At 37.7% G+C, this 16742-nt stretch overlaps 1 protein-coding gene across 6 annotated transcripts in view; it reads left to right on the top strand.

Annotated features, from left to right (window-relative positions):
- LOC113503731 (MAGUK p55 subfamily member 5-like) overlaps positions 1-16062 on the top strand; it is a 142078-nt gene extending 126016 nt beyond the window's left edge. For 4 of the 6 annotated variants that reach the window (XM_026885814.1, XM_026885813.1, XM_026885811.1 and 1 more), the window contains 12 exons: positions 8657-8849; positions 10708-10931; positions 11307-11477; positions 12617-12734; positions 13095-13192; positions 13555-13762; positions 14092-14224; positions 14436-14599; positions 14963-15127; positions 15224-15355; positions 15535-15716; positions 15819-16060. In XM_026885814.1, coding sequence (XP_026741615.1) covers positions 8657-8849; positions 10708-10931; positions 11307-11477; positions 12617-12734; positions 13095-13192; positions 13555-13762; positions 14092-14224; positions 14436-14599; positions 14963-15127; positions 15224-15355; positions 15535-15716; positions 15819-16001 — 1971 coding nt within the window. In that variant the 3' untranslated portion in view covers positions 16002-16060. Of the gene's footprint in view, positions 1-8656; positions 8850-10707; positions 10932-11306; positions 11478-12616; positions 12735-13094; positions 13193-13554; positions 13763-14091; positions 14225-14435; positions 14600-14962; positions 15128-15223; positions 15356-15534; positions 15717-15818 lie in introns of all 6 variants that reach the window. The other 2 variants (XM_026885812.1, XM_026885809.1) reach the window with 2 other exon arrangements.
- The last annotated feature ends 680 nt before the right edge of the window (positions 16063-16742 follow it).

Here is a 16742-nt window from a genome sequence, read left to right as displayed (position 1 = left end):
CTAAAGCCTTGATTTCTCGGGTTATCCCGAAAACTTTCACGTAGGTTACCCATTACAGAATAATTCCTAATTTAATGAGCTTTAAAAGTGAAGTGGGGTCGAGTTGCAACCCCGCCGCGCTATTATGGACTACGGTTTCCTCGGCAACGTAAAATACCTATGCGATTAAACCGTTATTAAATAAATATCCAAAATCCGCGTCACAAAATTTGGAGTGACTCCTTTTCTTTTCTTGCTAGTACCGATCTTCATTTATTTCTGGTAGAACTTATTCAAGACACTGGATCGGTTTGCCTTCTACTGCCATTGACGCCTACACGTTTTACACTAGGAAACTAATACTAGAGTATTTGATCTGATCTCATACAGATAGCGATATATTGATTTCCCACAGGTTCGTAGTCTATACAGTGCGTTCCCCGAAGTATTCAACTTTCGTATACCGGAAACTTTTCGCATTATTTCGCCATTTTCTTGCCTGTGAAAACCGTAGCGCAAAACCCAATAAAATTGTAATACATGGAAAATAATCCGTTAAATTCGGTTCATTTCAATCAACGGTGGGCAAATAGCATTGATTTCTTGATGGCTTTTAACGTAACACGACAGAAATATTTGAGAAGGGCAACTCATTTATGAACGTATGAATGCTGCAGTAATTTGAAAGGGTTGAAAAAAAAACTTATGTGTAGTAGAGATGCTTAATAATTCAGAATGATTTTTGCTTAAGAAGCATTCGACTAAGTTGATTTATTCAACTTATTATTGTTTTATTTTCCATTTTATCAATAGGACTTTATCTGAATTATTACAGCCGAATAGTGTTATTCATTGTTCTTAGAACAACAACAACTCAAAAAAAGTATATTTTTAGGTTAGCAATATCCAACAATAAACTTACTACTGATAGCTCTTATTCTTTAAAAAAAAACATGTGTAGGTAAATGCATTTGCGAACTAAACCTTCTGCAATCAAACTTCTTAATACGACACCTGCAAAGCAAACTTAGTTGACAATGTAAACAGGATTTATTTGTTAGTTCGTGTAATGATATCGCGGAGCTAGCGGCTAGTGTCGCTGCGAGTGCGACCGTACGTGACCGTGAGAACTGAGGCCATGAGAATAGCGATTATTTGAACATTACGGAGATATTTTGCAATAACAGTGTTTAGAAAAAAAGTCAATGGCAAGTCAAACTACGTTATAGCATTTAGAAAAAAAAATGGTTAGTCAATTAAACTGTTTACCATGTTTTTCATGGATTTTTCACGAATCAATATATTTGAAAGAAGAATTATTTCGAAGATTCATTTATTAAGTTTTAAAACGACGGCACTCGCTGCATTTTAACACGGTTCGTAGCTGCCTCTAGTTACACTGAAAACCGACTAATGGGAATTAACTATGAATTACGATAAAAATAGACAGATTTTATAAAAATAACTAGCTTTTCGCCCGCGGCTTCGCCTGCGTCGAGGTCGGTTATATCGCGTTTCCAAGAGAACTCTTCAAAAGTCCGGGATAAAAACTATCCTGTTCTTTCTCAAGGTCAACTCTATCTCTGTACCAAATTTCATTAAAATCAGTTCAGTGGTTTAGACTTGAAAGCGAAACAGACAGACAGAGTTACTTTCACATTTATAATATTATATCTTCCCTTCATGCTATAACTTATTCGTCGAGTTTCAATGTATGTACATCACATCGTATCCTCATAACATGAGTGGGTACATACATACATACATATTTAACCAATAATTGATTTCGTTATTACATTCGGAATGGGGTGCCCTTAAGGCGCTTAAAGATTCCCTTTAATTTAATATCGATTTGATGAAGGAATGATTGATAAATATACGTGTGTACGTAGGTACGGCTATAAATATACTCGTATATTATATGCGATATCTGTAGCTTACCGTGGGTAAAGGGTTATCTCCTCCTTTGACGGTATTAAGTATAATATCATTTTCTATGATGTAACGGTTTACTCACGCGTATTTATCGCGCCGCGTCTGCTCATGATTAAGGACTCCGGTTGGGTCCGAAACTAGTCGGGCTACCCCGATAAATACGCGTGAGTAAACCGTTACATCATTTAATAATGAATCAGTCTCACGATAGTTATTATAAAAATATCATTTTCTATTTTATAATGTGTATTTTTTCCACTCAAGATAATTATCAATGCTTTAAGTTGTTACGATATTGTGTTTAATATAATTTACTAGCTATTTTTCGTCGTTTGCCCTAATAGATATCTGTTTTAACAGCAAAAACATTATCTACAACCAAAATAATAGAGCAAAGTATCAGCTACCTCCATAACAAATTTCATCGAAATCGGTCCAGTTATTTAGGCGTGAAGAGGTAATAAACATAAATACATACAAACACACTCATACTTTCACACTTATAATATACAAGTGCGATTGAGCCAGCATATTGTTTCAAGCAAGCTCTTAAAGCACTTTAGCTGTCGTGAAAGCGAGACGACAATATATACAATGGATGCTGCCTTCTCGCTTCAACCGAGGCAATAAATGTACCAAGCTCATAATACAAGCACTGAACATATAGTAATTCTGTTCGGAGGACAGACTGGACAAGCCGTTATTCAATTTAAACTTGCATAATTCAATATAACTAAACACAACACTGTAAGGTTTCATATTTTAATCTAATTGTAGGACAAGCACGCATCGCGTTTTACATGTGTAGTGAAGTATATACGTAGGGAACTTACTCTTGTATTAGATAATACAGTTTTGTTTTATTATTTACGTAACAAATAGTTTTTAGTGAATTATGTTCTTCAAATAATTATAGCAAAGCTTTTCATGTTCTTGTTAAAACTAGAAGTATGTTTTTGGCTAACTACATTTTTACTATTACAATACATACTATTAGTAATATTCCATAACTTTTACACAACGCCATCTAGCCTCAAACTAAGCAAAGCTTGTTTAATGAGTACTAGAAACCTGATAAACATACTTATATATTTTTAAATGTGGACAAGCATTACATTATAGATAAATTACACCTAGACACAGAACAAATAATCGTGCTCATCACATAACAATTTGTCCTGGGTAGGAATCGAACCCACAACCTCCGACATAGCGGTCAGGGCTACTAACCACTAGACCAACAGGCCAGTCAACATGGCGGTATTCGTCCGTTCTCGTGGCCTCAAGCGGGGAGCGGCCTAAACTTCCAATACCTCTGTTGCGTAAAACGTTTCTCACGTAATACCGTGTAACTTGCACGTTATAATGCTCTCAGGCTTTCAAACTCGTACACTGGATCGAGCGTAGGTAGAGCAGTGTACTGACCAACTAGGGAACTAGTGAGAGTGATAATTTAAATAATAGTTTGAAATTCTCTCAACTAGGTATAAGGCTCATCCCATATATTTGACTTAGTTTATTTACTAATAAAGCTAAAGAATAAACAAATAAAATCTAATAATGAAAAGAGTGGAGGATTGAGAATTGATCCAGCGTGCTTGTCTCGGTTTAAAGTTATGGTGAAGTTAGTTCTTTGAGTATTTCTTGTATTGGAATATCTTTTAAGTTTTTTGATTTATAATATTCAATTTCAAAAGATTTTGAGTCCAATGAGGTACTACTACTACTACTACTACTTTAGATTAAAAAAGAACATCAAAATTTTGTATCAAACAACAATGATTCGTGAACACCGAAAGTTTCCATTCCACTACAAAACACAACCTCAGCCAATACGTAAACAACATTTGTTTTTATCGATACAACCCTACGTTTTACACTTGAACATAATATGACACTTACCATGATATCCGAAGTAAGCGAAACTGCAGGAGCACAAGAATACAGCCAACAAATAGTCGAGTATTACAGTATTACGGAAAATCTTGTACCTCTCAGTGAGGCAGTAAAAGTAAGTGCTACACCTGTTTTTGTGAACAGCACTGAAAATAAGAAAATTGAGAGAATTGCTCGATAAAAATATTCATAGTAGCAGTTACCGAAGTCGTGAAAAGCAAAGGCGTAGTTGAGGAACAGAAGGATCAGACGATAAATACTTTAAAGCAGGTTCAAGCTTAATGTCTTCTGATAAACTTTTTAATGACATTAGATGTGATTGATTAGTAGCACTAAAGTAACCTTTCTTAATGACAGAAACGCTCGTACTCCTTAAAAAAACAATCAAAGCATTGCTAAGTTACAACGCATTTAAGCATTCAAGACAAAATTTGATCTAACATATTTCTCAAAATTTCCATCTGATACCTAAACATCAAATCCCTGTTAGTCTTCTGTTCTTATCTCTTATATCTTCCTTTGACGTCACTGGAGGCTCCGTAAGGACGTAAAAACGTCGTGATGTCCGGACCGTTTGGCGCGCAACGCCACGGATATTCGGAACCGGCTCGGGGAGGCACTGTCTTGGAAACGCAAGTAATGGCTGTGACGTACGCTGTTTTGTTGAGCCTGAAGATGAATAAGTAGGTGGACGGGTCAAAGAGCTCATGGACACAGGAAAACAAAACATCTTTGTTGATGAATCTGTTAAAAGGAAGAAAGCAAATATAATCTTGTGATGTAATCATCTTAATTGAATTAAAAGTAAAGCTACAAACATGTTGTCAGCTATAATAAATATGTAAGTCTCTTAAATAAAATACATACACACAAAATAGATTAAGAAATAAATCGAGCTACTTCAATTTAAACTCAGAGAACAATAGATAAAAATGGAACTGCAAGTTACTGCAAGCGGTTTAAAAATTAAGTAAGTGAATTAAATAAAATTTAAGAAAGAACAGTCGCATTGCCAAAACCAAATTGCTATCGTAAGTGCAGCATCCAACCTAATGGACATAATATTCCAAACAGAATAGAAGTTTCCATTTCGTGATTAAAACTTTCCGTTTGTGAACCAGACAGTTGGCAAATTAGAACAAATATATTTCGCTGGTTTATTGTGAGGCAGACTTGGTGTTTTATTATAAGTGACAACAGGACTCGGAGAGCAGGAAATCTAATTAAATAACGTCTTCGTTAGAATGGGTTAAATGCAATAAGCAAACTTGATTACATTCATTAATGAAGGCAATGGGAATATTGAAGTTGGTATTTTAATAAAGAGCTCCAATTACTCCTATTGTTAAACTAATTTAATTTCTATAGAGTCAGTAGTTTCTTTTCAGTAAATATCAAAGCTTTTAAAAATTAATTGCTTCTATCCATTTTTGTTTTACTCACTTTCTTCTCATTATCTTCATACACTTTAATTCTATCTGTCTTCTGATCGTCAATATTAAATCGTAATACATTTTCCATATTATCGCCTCGCAAGTGACATCGTGCGCTTGAAGCTTGCTCAATACGTCCACTTTCAGATCATTAAGCTTTGATTTCATCGCGACGTTTTTCGTAATTTTGTCATTAGTGTATTAGACTAGACATGGTAAAACGACTGCTGCATTAGAATTCCTTGGCGGTACTACCTTATAAATAGGTATGGTATTTTTGAACAAAATTCCAGAAATCAATTCGATATATCTGGAATGATTGAGATGGAATTAGATAGATACCTTATAAATGCAAAGAAATTTATATTTTGCAAGGCTCCAAAAAATAAAATTAGAGGTAAAAATAAGTATTATCAAAGAATGGGATGAAGAAACTTGTCAAAATTGATTTGTTGTCTATAAGTTTAATGGCATGCGTGGAATTCGTTTTTTATTGAATTTCCAGAGCAGGTTTATCGGTAAAATAGGGTTGTTCTCCAACCTCCACTGACTGTGCACTTAGATATACCTCGAGCCGGCTCTCAGATCGAGTGGGATAACTTCGTGAAATATGATCATGCCGAATTAATGCCTAACAGTTATCGGTTTCAGTAATACCTGTATTGAACTTCATATTTGTACGAACCTTGAAATATTATTTTGCATTGGTCTTGAAATGTTATAGCACATTTACTTCTTGTATTTGACATTGGAAAATTATTCAATTGCTTAATCTTTCACATTTTTGCTATCTTAGGATCTGATTGTTTCCTTTTCTTGCGGAAGTCGATTATTTGCGAAATATTTAAGATAGTAAAATGTTGGAAGTCACAGTTTCGAATAAACAACGACAACAAATAAAAAACGAAATTTATGCAAATTTACAACTACAGCAAACATTAAAATCTCTCCAAACAGAACAAGTCCAAATATTAGATAGCTCTTTTGTTCATCGTGTTTAATGTTCCCAAACCATACCGGATTTGTTTGTCCGGCACAAGTATTAGTCCGCGATGACGTCACAGCTTACATACACGACATACATAATTCTGGTGGCCACCATTGTATGCTAAACACCAAAGCAACAGACAAAATGGTACCATATTGGTCACTTTGTCATGCTCTGTGAATTTTGAATATTTCGTATTGTGTTATAAAATTGTTGAATCGTTTGCCTTGTGTGCAATGCGTAATCAAATATACTCGTATAGTAAAATCAAATAAATTTATGTCCAGTGTAAAAGAGGAATGGAAAAATGTTTGTTGACCGATGGACGGTTTATGTAATCAACAGCACTATTTCTGAAAACTTAGTTCTCGACACGACACTAAATAAAAGTACTCTCAATCAAGAAATAGATCGATTATAAACTTATCTTTATTATACAAAAACTTATAATGGTGGCTCTAATCATTCCGACGACTTTAAAGTGTCAAAATAACACATTGAGACGGACAAACAATTTAATGAAATCCAATCTAAACTTAAAAGATAACAATCATATTAAATCCATCAGAGAACCAGGAGTCCAAGACAAAGTTACCTCAAATTGGAGTGAATAGTTTCAAGAGTTGGCTCAGCAGTTTGCTTCGAAGCACGCTAATGTGCAATGCAACGGAATCTTCTAGATTGCAGACGAAGTGGAAACGATTGGCACTGATGTTTGAGAACTTTAGTTTACAATGTTTCTAAGCTTAATTACTTCAAGTATTGAAATGGATAAATCTCTTGTGGAGTTGTTTGTTGAAATGCAAATTGTTTTTATGGGGATGAATAGAAAACAAATGACTATTATTCCAATAATTTTCATCAGAACGTTGTTCTACATTGGCTGCATTGTATCCCATTTGTATTAATAGGTCAACAATATAAATGTGACGTGTTCGATCTCCGCTTATGACAAGCATTTGTGTAATCCACGAATGCTTGTTCTGAATCTGGGTTTCTTATGAATATGACCCACAACTCAACGATTAAACGCCTTACAGCAGGATAGGACTTCCAAATAAATAGCTCTATCCGGTAGACTATATCCCAAACTCATGGCTATACCCATTGTCCTTACTATATGAACATAGCATGATCTTGATACTCTCTGAGCTCTTGAGCAACATTTCATGTTCTAATAAACAACAGCCAAACATTTTTTGTGTAACATGCCAGTCTCCCTAAGTTTCACAAATTAAATTTGTTCCACCGCTACCTACATGGAATTAATCATGCCTGTTTCCCTGGGGCCAGCGGGGGCCACGGATTTCCGCATGATATGATCCTGACAAGCTTCTATATCCCTTATACAATTTTTTTATTAGATTCTTTTTTTATTTTTGTAGTTTTGTTTAGAAACAAATGACCTATTCCCAAAATTGTGATCCTTGTCATATTCTAAATCTTAAAAGTTGTTCTACTAGAAGTGGTCTATGAAAACGATTTTTGGTAGAAATTAAATGGATAATTTCCAATCGGTACTTCGGTAGTCAGACTGGAAACAATAGAAATACGGTTTTCAGACCAAGTTTTGATAACACTATAATTAATTACTGTATTAATAATTAATAAACAAATCGATCATAGCACTGTAATAATAAGTATAACTCAAATTACACACAAGCAAATACTTTGAACATGATGAACTCCAAAGTGCTACAAGGAAAATCCAACATACATAATAATATTATACTAACAAAGTATTACATAAATAACATTGATACCTCAATGCTCAAGCTCATAACATTGTTGGTCAAGGTGGATTTTAAGGTTACACCCATATAAGGAGTATTAAGTACACGAGTGCCTAAGACTTATGACTTTAAAGGCATGAATAAATTTTAGCATCACGCGGTGAATTTATTACTGTGATTATAACACCGTTTTACTTGGTTAGATACTGGTTTAATTATAAACACAAGATAAATATGCTTTCAGTCTGCGTTAGAGGTAAATCCTGCTATTATAGTCTCATGCTAAGGCGTTCTTCACGTCTTGAAACTTTTACGGTAGCGGCAGAAATGCTTTAAGAACTTTTTTTGCGTATATGTATTTGGGGATGATATGAAAAGAGTAATTAAAATTATGTCACATCCCTACTAAAAACAACTGCTAAAAAATTTAGCGACGCTCGCCTAAGGAAGAAGTCGCAGGAGTTTCACAAACATGCCAGGCACTTGCACAAAACTTAGGACAAGCATATGTGGATCACATAAATGCTTGTCGACTCGAGAAATAAATTCGCGACACGTTCCCTGTGTATTTGTTGTGGTGACCTCAACCACTCGGCTATCAATGCAGTCAATCAATAATTACTTTTTAAAAAGTATGTGATTAAATCAGCCACTATGAAAACAACCATATTTAGTATAAATTTTATCCCCAGGAACAATTACGTCAAAGGAAAGAGGCTGAAGAGAGGATCGCGGCACAGAACGAGTTCCTTCGCACCTCGCTCCGAGGCTCCCACAAGCTCCAGGCTCTAGAGTCCAACCCTCCGTCCTCAGGCACCGCCTTCGTCAACGATGCCTACGAGGATGACATCAGCGAAGACTCTACGCAGTTATATGCTGTTGTCGGTAAGTTTCACAAAAAAATATGATTTTTCTTTAAGTAAAGTTTCTAAGCTTAAATTTTATTTTTGCTAACCCTCAACTGGGAACTTATGGTCAAAACCGAGGTTCTGAGGCAACAAACATTAAAAAGCAGATGAATTGAAAAATTCTTTTTGAAGAAAGTTGGAAGATAAACTTTGTAGGAAATTGCTCAAGTAAGCTAGGAATAGTAGCTATGTAACTGATATCGACTGTGAGATTAGAAATTACTATCGGGCTGTACCTAAATGACTCAGTCAAATTAGTTTAATTCAAACTCTAACAATGGATAGTATAACATAACCGTAATAGCGTATTGACAAGTAGAGGCCTACCATTGAAAATGAGAAAGTATGCAGTTTAAGGTGACCTCCAAGTACAAATTCATTTTCCACCGGTAATCCAAATTTCAAGCCAACCAAATAACCCGACGACGCTTGAAATTACGCCAAGTAAAAATCTGATAGATTTTTAAAGCGCGATGGAATTTGTAATATCCCTATAACTTTGGGACAACCGGGCATTTTTTATCGAGAATTCTTATCAAAAATATTCGGGACGTTTTTGTGTAAGGATCAAAGTTTTCTTAAGACAAATTTATCATGTTTCCAAGGACGGATATAGGCAATTATTACAACCAGAAAACAGGCCTTTATTGCTATTTTTCTGTCATTACCAACTAGCTGAGGTGCTTAACTCGCCTATTTGTAAATTGAAGGTTTAGCTAAATCTTAACAATATTTTATCAAAATTGACCCAATCGTTTCAGCGTAAAATAACAACACACATGCCTACGTATACCCATGTTAGTATGTTCCATAACTCACGCAATACTATCCTTAACCCTTATTTCCATCTGAACTCTTATAACACATAAAAATCAAAACCAGATGAAACCCAACAATGATCATGATAGCTCGTATAAATATTCCGGTGTGACCCCACTCCACATTGCGCTGTCCCATAATGCTGGGGTCGAGTTACTTCCAGTTCACGAGCCGCTAGTTTGCTTCGGACGATATTAGATAGTAACTGGGCCGGCTATGTGCCGGCTAAAATTAACAATGATTATCTCCATATATTCTGAAAATCTGAACAGCTGTTGAATTTCCTCTGCAGTCGATTCTGTTCAGAAATATCATTGAATGACTGACTAGCAATGAGCATTTGATTTAATTATATTTTTTATAGTTAAGTGTCCAGTAGCTTTGTTTTTATTGATGTTTTAGAAACCAAGGGTATCTTCTCGGTTGGATTGTCCCGGTATTATTTTAGGATCTGTATTAATGTTTTCCAAGGTTATAAGTTTCCAAGAAAACGAATTCGATGATCCGTATAAAGGTATATTTTTTGATATTATGACTAAATTTCGGTTACCAATGCCAATGGAGGCTTGATTCATACCCAGTGAATTTAATTACAAGAGTTGAAGTAGCATGAATTTGATAACTTATCGCTTAATTACTGTATTACCAATCGTATTGAACATTCTTCTGATAAAGATTGTTGTGATTGTATATTTTGGATTCGTATCAAATAGTCATGTTACCAGGGGTTTTCATTGAGGCTTCCTTAATACAATAGTTATTTTTGAAAAAGAAAATTAAAAAAATAAAACAATTTTTAAGGTAATTACGTAAATTAATCTAGAACGACATGATTATAACTGTATAGTCTATTCATGAGTATGGTACAGACAAGCCTTGTAAAATATTTATAGGTCTTTACAAAGAACTTTCCAGTGACCAAAAAATTGCAAAAAAGAACACGAAAAATGAAATAAGAATATGTGTCACAACTATTTAATGGGATCTAACATAACCCTACAATTTTTCTTTCCCAGACTACCAAGAAGTATGCGCAGCACTCACCCGGGTCCAGAAGGCTCTCGGCGCGAGCGGGGAGTCAGCCCTGGCGGCGCGGGTGGCGGGCGCGGCCGGAGCGCTTCTATGCCCAGCTCTCCGGACCGCCCTGGCCACCCGGTCAGCGGTCCTGACCGCCGTCAGGCACAAGCGGCCCGGCTTGGCGCCGCCGCACACGCATCGAGCCACCGATCGGTTGAAAGACGTAAGTACTGCGTGACTGATCTACCTCTTTTCTAGACTTAACCTAGAGTTCCTAGAGGGTTCTTAACCAAAAATGTAACCCAGGTCCACTATCGATATGTTATTAAGTCATTTACGTTTGCTGGCGTAAGTGAAATTAGGGCACGCCAGCAAGTGGTAGTTAAAAAGTAACACAAAGGTCGCGAAGGGCATCGCTATGAGTCTTTAGATGCTTCATTTTGGCAAAAGATTGGTTCGGTAACTTGACCCTTAACTTTTTTTTTATTCAAATTATTTTTTTTTCTCTCTAAAACCATTCTCATGAAAACTGTGAAGGTGAAAAAAATATTGTCAAACTTACGAAGCAACGAACTAACAATTACTTTTACATCCACAGTGCATGGACGTACTAGGAGCGCATACGTCGTCAGGCGGCGAGACGTCGGCGCTGGCGGCAGAGCTGCTCTCGATCCTCGGCGGGCTGGAGCTGGAGAGCGTGATCCAGGCGCACGACCAGGCCGCCGCGCTGCTCGACCCCGCCTGCTTCAACAGGGGGAAGAGGCACAAGGTAAGGATGATGAAGATAGACTAGAAGAGTACAGCTAGAATTTAAAATATATGGGGTAAACAGGTGAACTTTGGTTTGTTCAATATCTGTTATCAGAACTATAGAAATGGTTATTTCGGTGCAGGTATGGTAGCGTTTTCCACCTTTCTCAATCCTGTGCCAAGTGTTTTTCTTCCTTATTTTATTGTCACGTGCCATTATGTTCCCTTATTTGGTTTATATCTATGAGGACTTGGGATCTGGTAATGGTTGGTTTACGAAATTGTAGTTTGGTAATAATGATACTCTAATCCCTGGTTGACAAGGATTACACAAAATCCTTGATTATTCATTTCGTTACTTAAGTTACAGCGCCAAAGATATGTGACATGTTTCAAGTAGTTTGAACAATATTAAAACTGTAGTTCTATAAAAATCATCGAATTTAAAAATTTTGAAGACTTTAAATATTTTTTTGTCAAAACTCTTTTATCTGAACTGGCCAAAACTGTAACCACAATAAATTCCACAAATATCCAAGAAAAACATTCAAGAACTTACCTATAAATATATTTATACCGTAACATTTTGTTCCTTATTGTTATTTGTCTCGAACAAAAACACAAACGTAAATTGATGTCATACTCGATTTAATATCAATCCGAAGTTCGACCAAGTTGTATCGCAATAACAGAACATTGACAAAGAGAATAAACAATGTAAGAAAATAAGATGTTTTATGTAAAATTCATGAGCCGTGAACGCATTCAGCCGTCACAGCTAAACTTCTAAATGTGGACGGTCGTACAAATTATTTATGTTTTCTGGACGTCTCTTTATTGACGTAACTTGTAGCTTTTTACACTTTTATGTTGGGGATGATTTTCTGCTGTCAGTATCGTTGTTTCTTTGTTTAAATTTTAGGCTGTAGTACTATACAATTTTGCGTTTTTAGGACTTGAAACTTCAAGTTTATTTACCTTATCTATACAGTAGGTAAGGTTTGCAAAAATTAACGCGAATACACCGAATGGTATACAAAAGTATTTAAAAAAAAAACTGCTTCTGATAATTATACCTTACTGCGGTCGCATCTACGGACTTTCAATTTAGGGACTGGTGTTGATATAGAAAATAATTTCAAATTTTATTTGTTACAGACTGGCAACAACTACAATCACAAGGGCGAGAACGATAAAGCACTGACGGCGCACTCGCCCGACGACCCTAGCGAACACATTAAAATTATTAAAATCGAGAAGACTAACGAACCACTTGGTAAGTTTTACTACAGTATATGGAATACATTTTCGCCCATTTCAATGATGACTAGAAATACGTTCCTTGCACTTGCTGAATTGGATTTGGTCTGCGTGAGAACGTCCTGTGATTGCGTCAGTTTGCATTGCCTTACCGTGTGCTCAGGTACAACGGAATGATGAAGGACTCCGGTTCTTTTAGCCAGTTAGAGTCTGTCGTACATTTTTGTCTTCCCCACGGACGGACAGATTCCATGAGGATTTTCAGAGAAAAAAAAAACTCTTCAAAAGAAAACGCGGATGCTGTGACGAAAATACTAAACAGTATTAAAAAAAAATCGTGTCAATGTTAAATTTAACATAACTGTCCTTTTTCCAGGTGCTACAGTAAGAAATGAAGGCGAAGCAGTTATAATCGGCAGGATAGTGAGGGGTGGAGCGGCAGAAAAGTCGGGACTATTGCATGAAGGAGATGAGGTAACTACAAGTATAACATTATTATTGAATACTACCTAACATTATCATATTCTATTTTTTTCTTTTTTCCTCGAAATTCCCCTAGAAAACACCGCTTTCTAACTGTTAGTTTTACTTTCTTAGCTGTTCTCTTAGCATTATTTTTCGCACTTGCTGGACGTAAAATTTCAGTTCAAAAATTAAATCGATAATTTTCGGATAAAAGATGTAAAATGGAAATCTATAGACCTTTCCCTGTACCATTCATTTTACGCGTTTTACATCCAGATTTTTTAGATCAAAATACCCATTTGCCATTTAGTTTTGGTACCTACGTCTTGGTATTGTTGACCTCCTGAGCACCTCGCCCCTGTCCCCCGCAGTTGCTGGAGGTGAACGGCGTGGCGATGCGCGGCAAGTCGGTGCACGAGGTGTGCCAGGTGCTGGGCGCGCTGTCGGGCACGCTGTGCGTGGTGCTGGCGCCGCGCCGCGCCGTGCCCGCCGCGCCGCCGCCGCACCGCGTGCTGCACGTGCGCGCGCACTTCGACTACGACCCCGAGGACGACGTCTACATACCGTGTCGGGAGCTCGGTGAGTGCCTGATACTGATGCTAATGTATTTTTTCTCACCAATATTTTGTGCAACGACTTATTATCTTATGCAGCTTATTGATAACATAACTATACATGACTTTTAAAATATACTCAGAATTCGTGTACCTAAGTCCAATTAAATTAACTCTACATTTTACAACAAGTGTCTTTAGCACAAACAATAATTAATAATAAATTTGACTGAGATCTATCTATCAGCTGGAACCCGTCATTACCTGACTCCAAACAAATTCTGTAAATAACAGGCGTCCATGATGATTGGCTTGCAAATTTTCGTCCAACATTAACCAACTAATTGATTTCAGGTATAAGCTTTCAAAAAGGCGACGTGCTGCACGTGATCAGTCGCGAGGACCCGAACTGGTGGCAAGCCTTCCGCGAGGGAGAGGAGGACCAGACTCTAGCAGGGCTTATACCCAGTCAGGCCTTCCAGCATCAGTAAGTACTGTTTATTAAACCAACTGCAAATTTTATGTTTCTGGTTTATAGACTTCTAGCTATTTCTGTCACACTACACAGCCCCTTATCTTAGATTAAATTCCTTAATCTGAGAGCCGTTTTATTCTTGCTTCTATCTGTCTCTGTTAAAGGCCAGAGCTAAGTTCATATCATAAATAAGTCATTTAACATCCTCCCCTTGCACTTACAGACGGGAATCCATGAAGCTGACGCTAGCGGGCGAGGTGGCGGCGCGAGACAAGCCGCGTAAGGGCGGTACGCTGCTCTGCGCCAAGAAGCCGCCGCGCAAGAAGAAGGGCAAGAAGGCCACCAGCGAGGCAGGATACCCACTCTACTCTACCTCCGGAGCTGATGGTAAGGGACTGAATTTCTGCTATTGCTCATATAACCTTAAGAAGCTGTGAGAAAAGCAAATGGTTTTTCCAGATTATATTTATTTACCTGACTATTGAGGGAAAATTCGTCTGTGAGCATTGAGGTTTTTTGAATAAATTGTCAAAAAATTGGGAATACGCCTGTTTTCAGTTTCAGAAAAAGGCTTTGTAGTTGTAAAGAAAAGTAAGTGTATAAAAACATGTAAAAAATAGTTCCAAATTTAAATGGTCATGCGGTCATGCTGACCAGTAAATTTCAGAATCGATTTAGGAGACTGATTCTTAAAAGTTAGTGAAAGCAAACCTCTACCTAGTTAATTCACTCAAAACCTTTTAATTCCAGAATACGAACAAGAAGAGATCCTCACTTACGAAGAGGTAGCATTATACTACCCCAGAGCTTCCCACAAGCGGCCCATCGTGCTGATCGGGCCGCCGAACATCGGCCGCCACGAGCTGCGACAGCGGCTCATGGAGGACAGCTCGCGGTTCGCCGCCGCTGTGCCACGTAAGTACTGCAATATACAAGTATTATTAATTAAAAGAAAGAGAAATGAGTGTTCCCTTAACAAATCGTACGTAATACCGTATGATATGTCAACAGACACGTCTCGGCCGCGCAAGGACCACGAGGTGCCCGGCCAGGACTACCACTTCATATCGCGCACGCAGTTCGAGGCAGACATCCTCAACAGGAAGTTTGTAGAACACGGAGAGTACGAGAAGGCTTATTATGGTGAGCATTTACTTGCAGTCAGGAATGTTGAATAGTTCGACTTAGATAAATTTTGGAAAAGGATCGAATCAATGTTAATTAATTTAAATTCAAAAGTTTTATTATTTCTGATTTCTGTTCCAATCTTGATCTTGATTGTTCTTCGTCCTCATTTTAAATTTCTGTCCTTTTTCGTGCAGGTACATCGCTCGAAGCGATCCGGGAAGTAGTGAACTCGGGTAAGATCTGCGTGCTGAACCTGCACCCGCAGTCGCTGAAGATTCTGAGAAATTCCGACCTCAAGCCGTACACAGTGTTCGTGGCACCACCCAGCCTCGAGAAACTCCGCCAGAAGAAGATCAGGAACGGAGAGGCTTTCAAGGTAAATTAAAAAACAAAAACAAAATTAAATTTTGTGGTGCTTTTTTCATGTGTTTATGTTATGTGAACAATATGAAGAAACAATATCTTTTGTTAATTTCAGGAGGAGGAATTAAAAGAGATAATAGCGACAGCGCGGGATATGGAGCTGCGATGGGGACACCTGTTCGACATGATCATCATCAACAACGACACGCAGCGCGCCTACCAGCAGCTGCTCAACGAGATCAACAGTCTGGAGCGCGAGCCGCAGTGGGTGCCCGCGCACTGGCTCAAGCACACCTAGCGCGAGCCTGCCCGCGGGGCCCGCGCGCCCCGCCCGCCGGGCCCCGCGCCCCGCCCCCGGGGCCCCGCGCCCCGCCCGCCCGCCCGCGCCCAGCCCCGCCGCGTGGCCGCCGTCAGCCTGCTGCTCGACATCTTCGCGCAAATGGTTTTACATTTGCTCTTCTACTTCCTCAAGATCTGCGACCTCAAAAACAAAGCGAAAAAACTACTCGCCAGCGACAGGGAGGCGTGCAGAGAGACCGCGCTCGCGAACGTACGAGAAAATATAGAATTTAGAAATGTGTTCCCGAGCTCTTGTTTAGTCGAAAACGAATATCAAAGCGAGAAAACTAGATCTTTCGCGTGATACGCTCGACCGGCATGTCGAGTGGTGGCAGAAAGCATTCTACCGTTCGAAACATCACTTTAGTTTAGCGTAATGGATTTATTTCGAAATATTGTAAGTGTTACAAGTGAGGTGCGATTTACTTATGAACATGAGTGTAGCGTCGTGTTACGAAATCAAAATGAGAGAAATAAAATAATATTTATTAATTAAAGTCGATAGACCGCGGAATTCAAACGTTTTTATCCGTATTAATTGATAAATTAATCATTTTGACTACTATATACTACTGGCAATAAATCACCGTCATTATCTGTGTTAGGAATATGTTTCGTGCATAATTATGTAGATATTTCTATAAAACGGCGACTTATATTATAAAGACATAGTGGTTCTTTTTTTAAATTTAACAAATAT

This window comes from Trichoplusia ni, chromosome 20 (assembly GCF_003590095.1).
Source record: "Trichoplusia ni isolate ovarian cell line Hi5 chromosome 20, tn1, whole genome shotgun sequence".
Classification (NCBI taxonomy): domain Eukaryota; kingdom Metazoa; phylum Arthropoda; class Insecta; order Lepidoptera; family Noctuidae; genus Trichoplusia; species Trichoplusia ni.
Note: the sequence above shows the minus strand (reverse complement) of the source record. Positions and strands in the feature narration are given on the sequence as shown.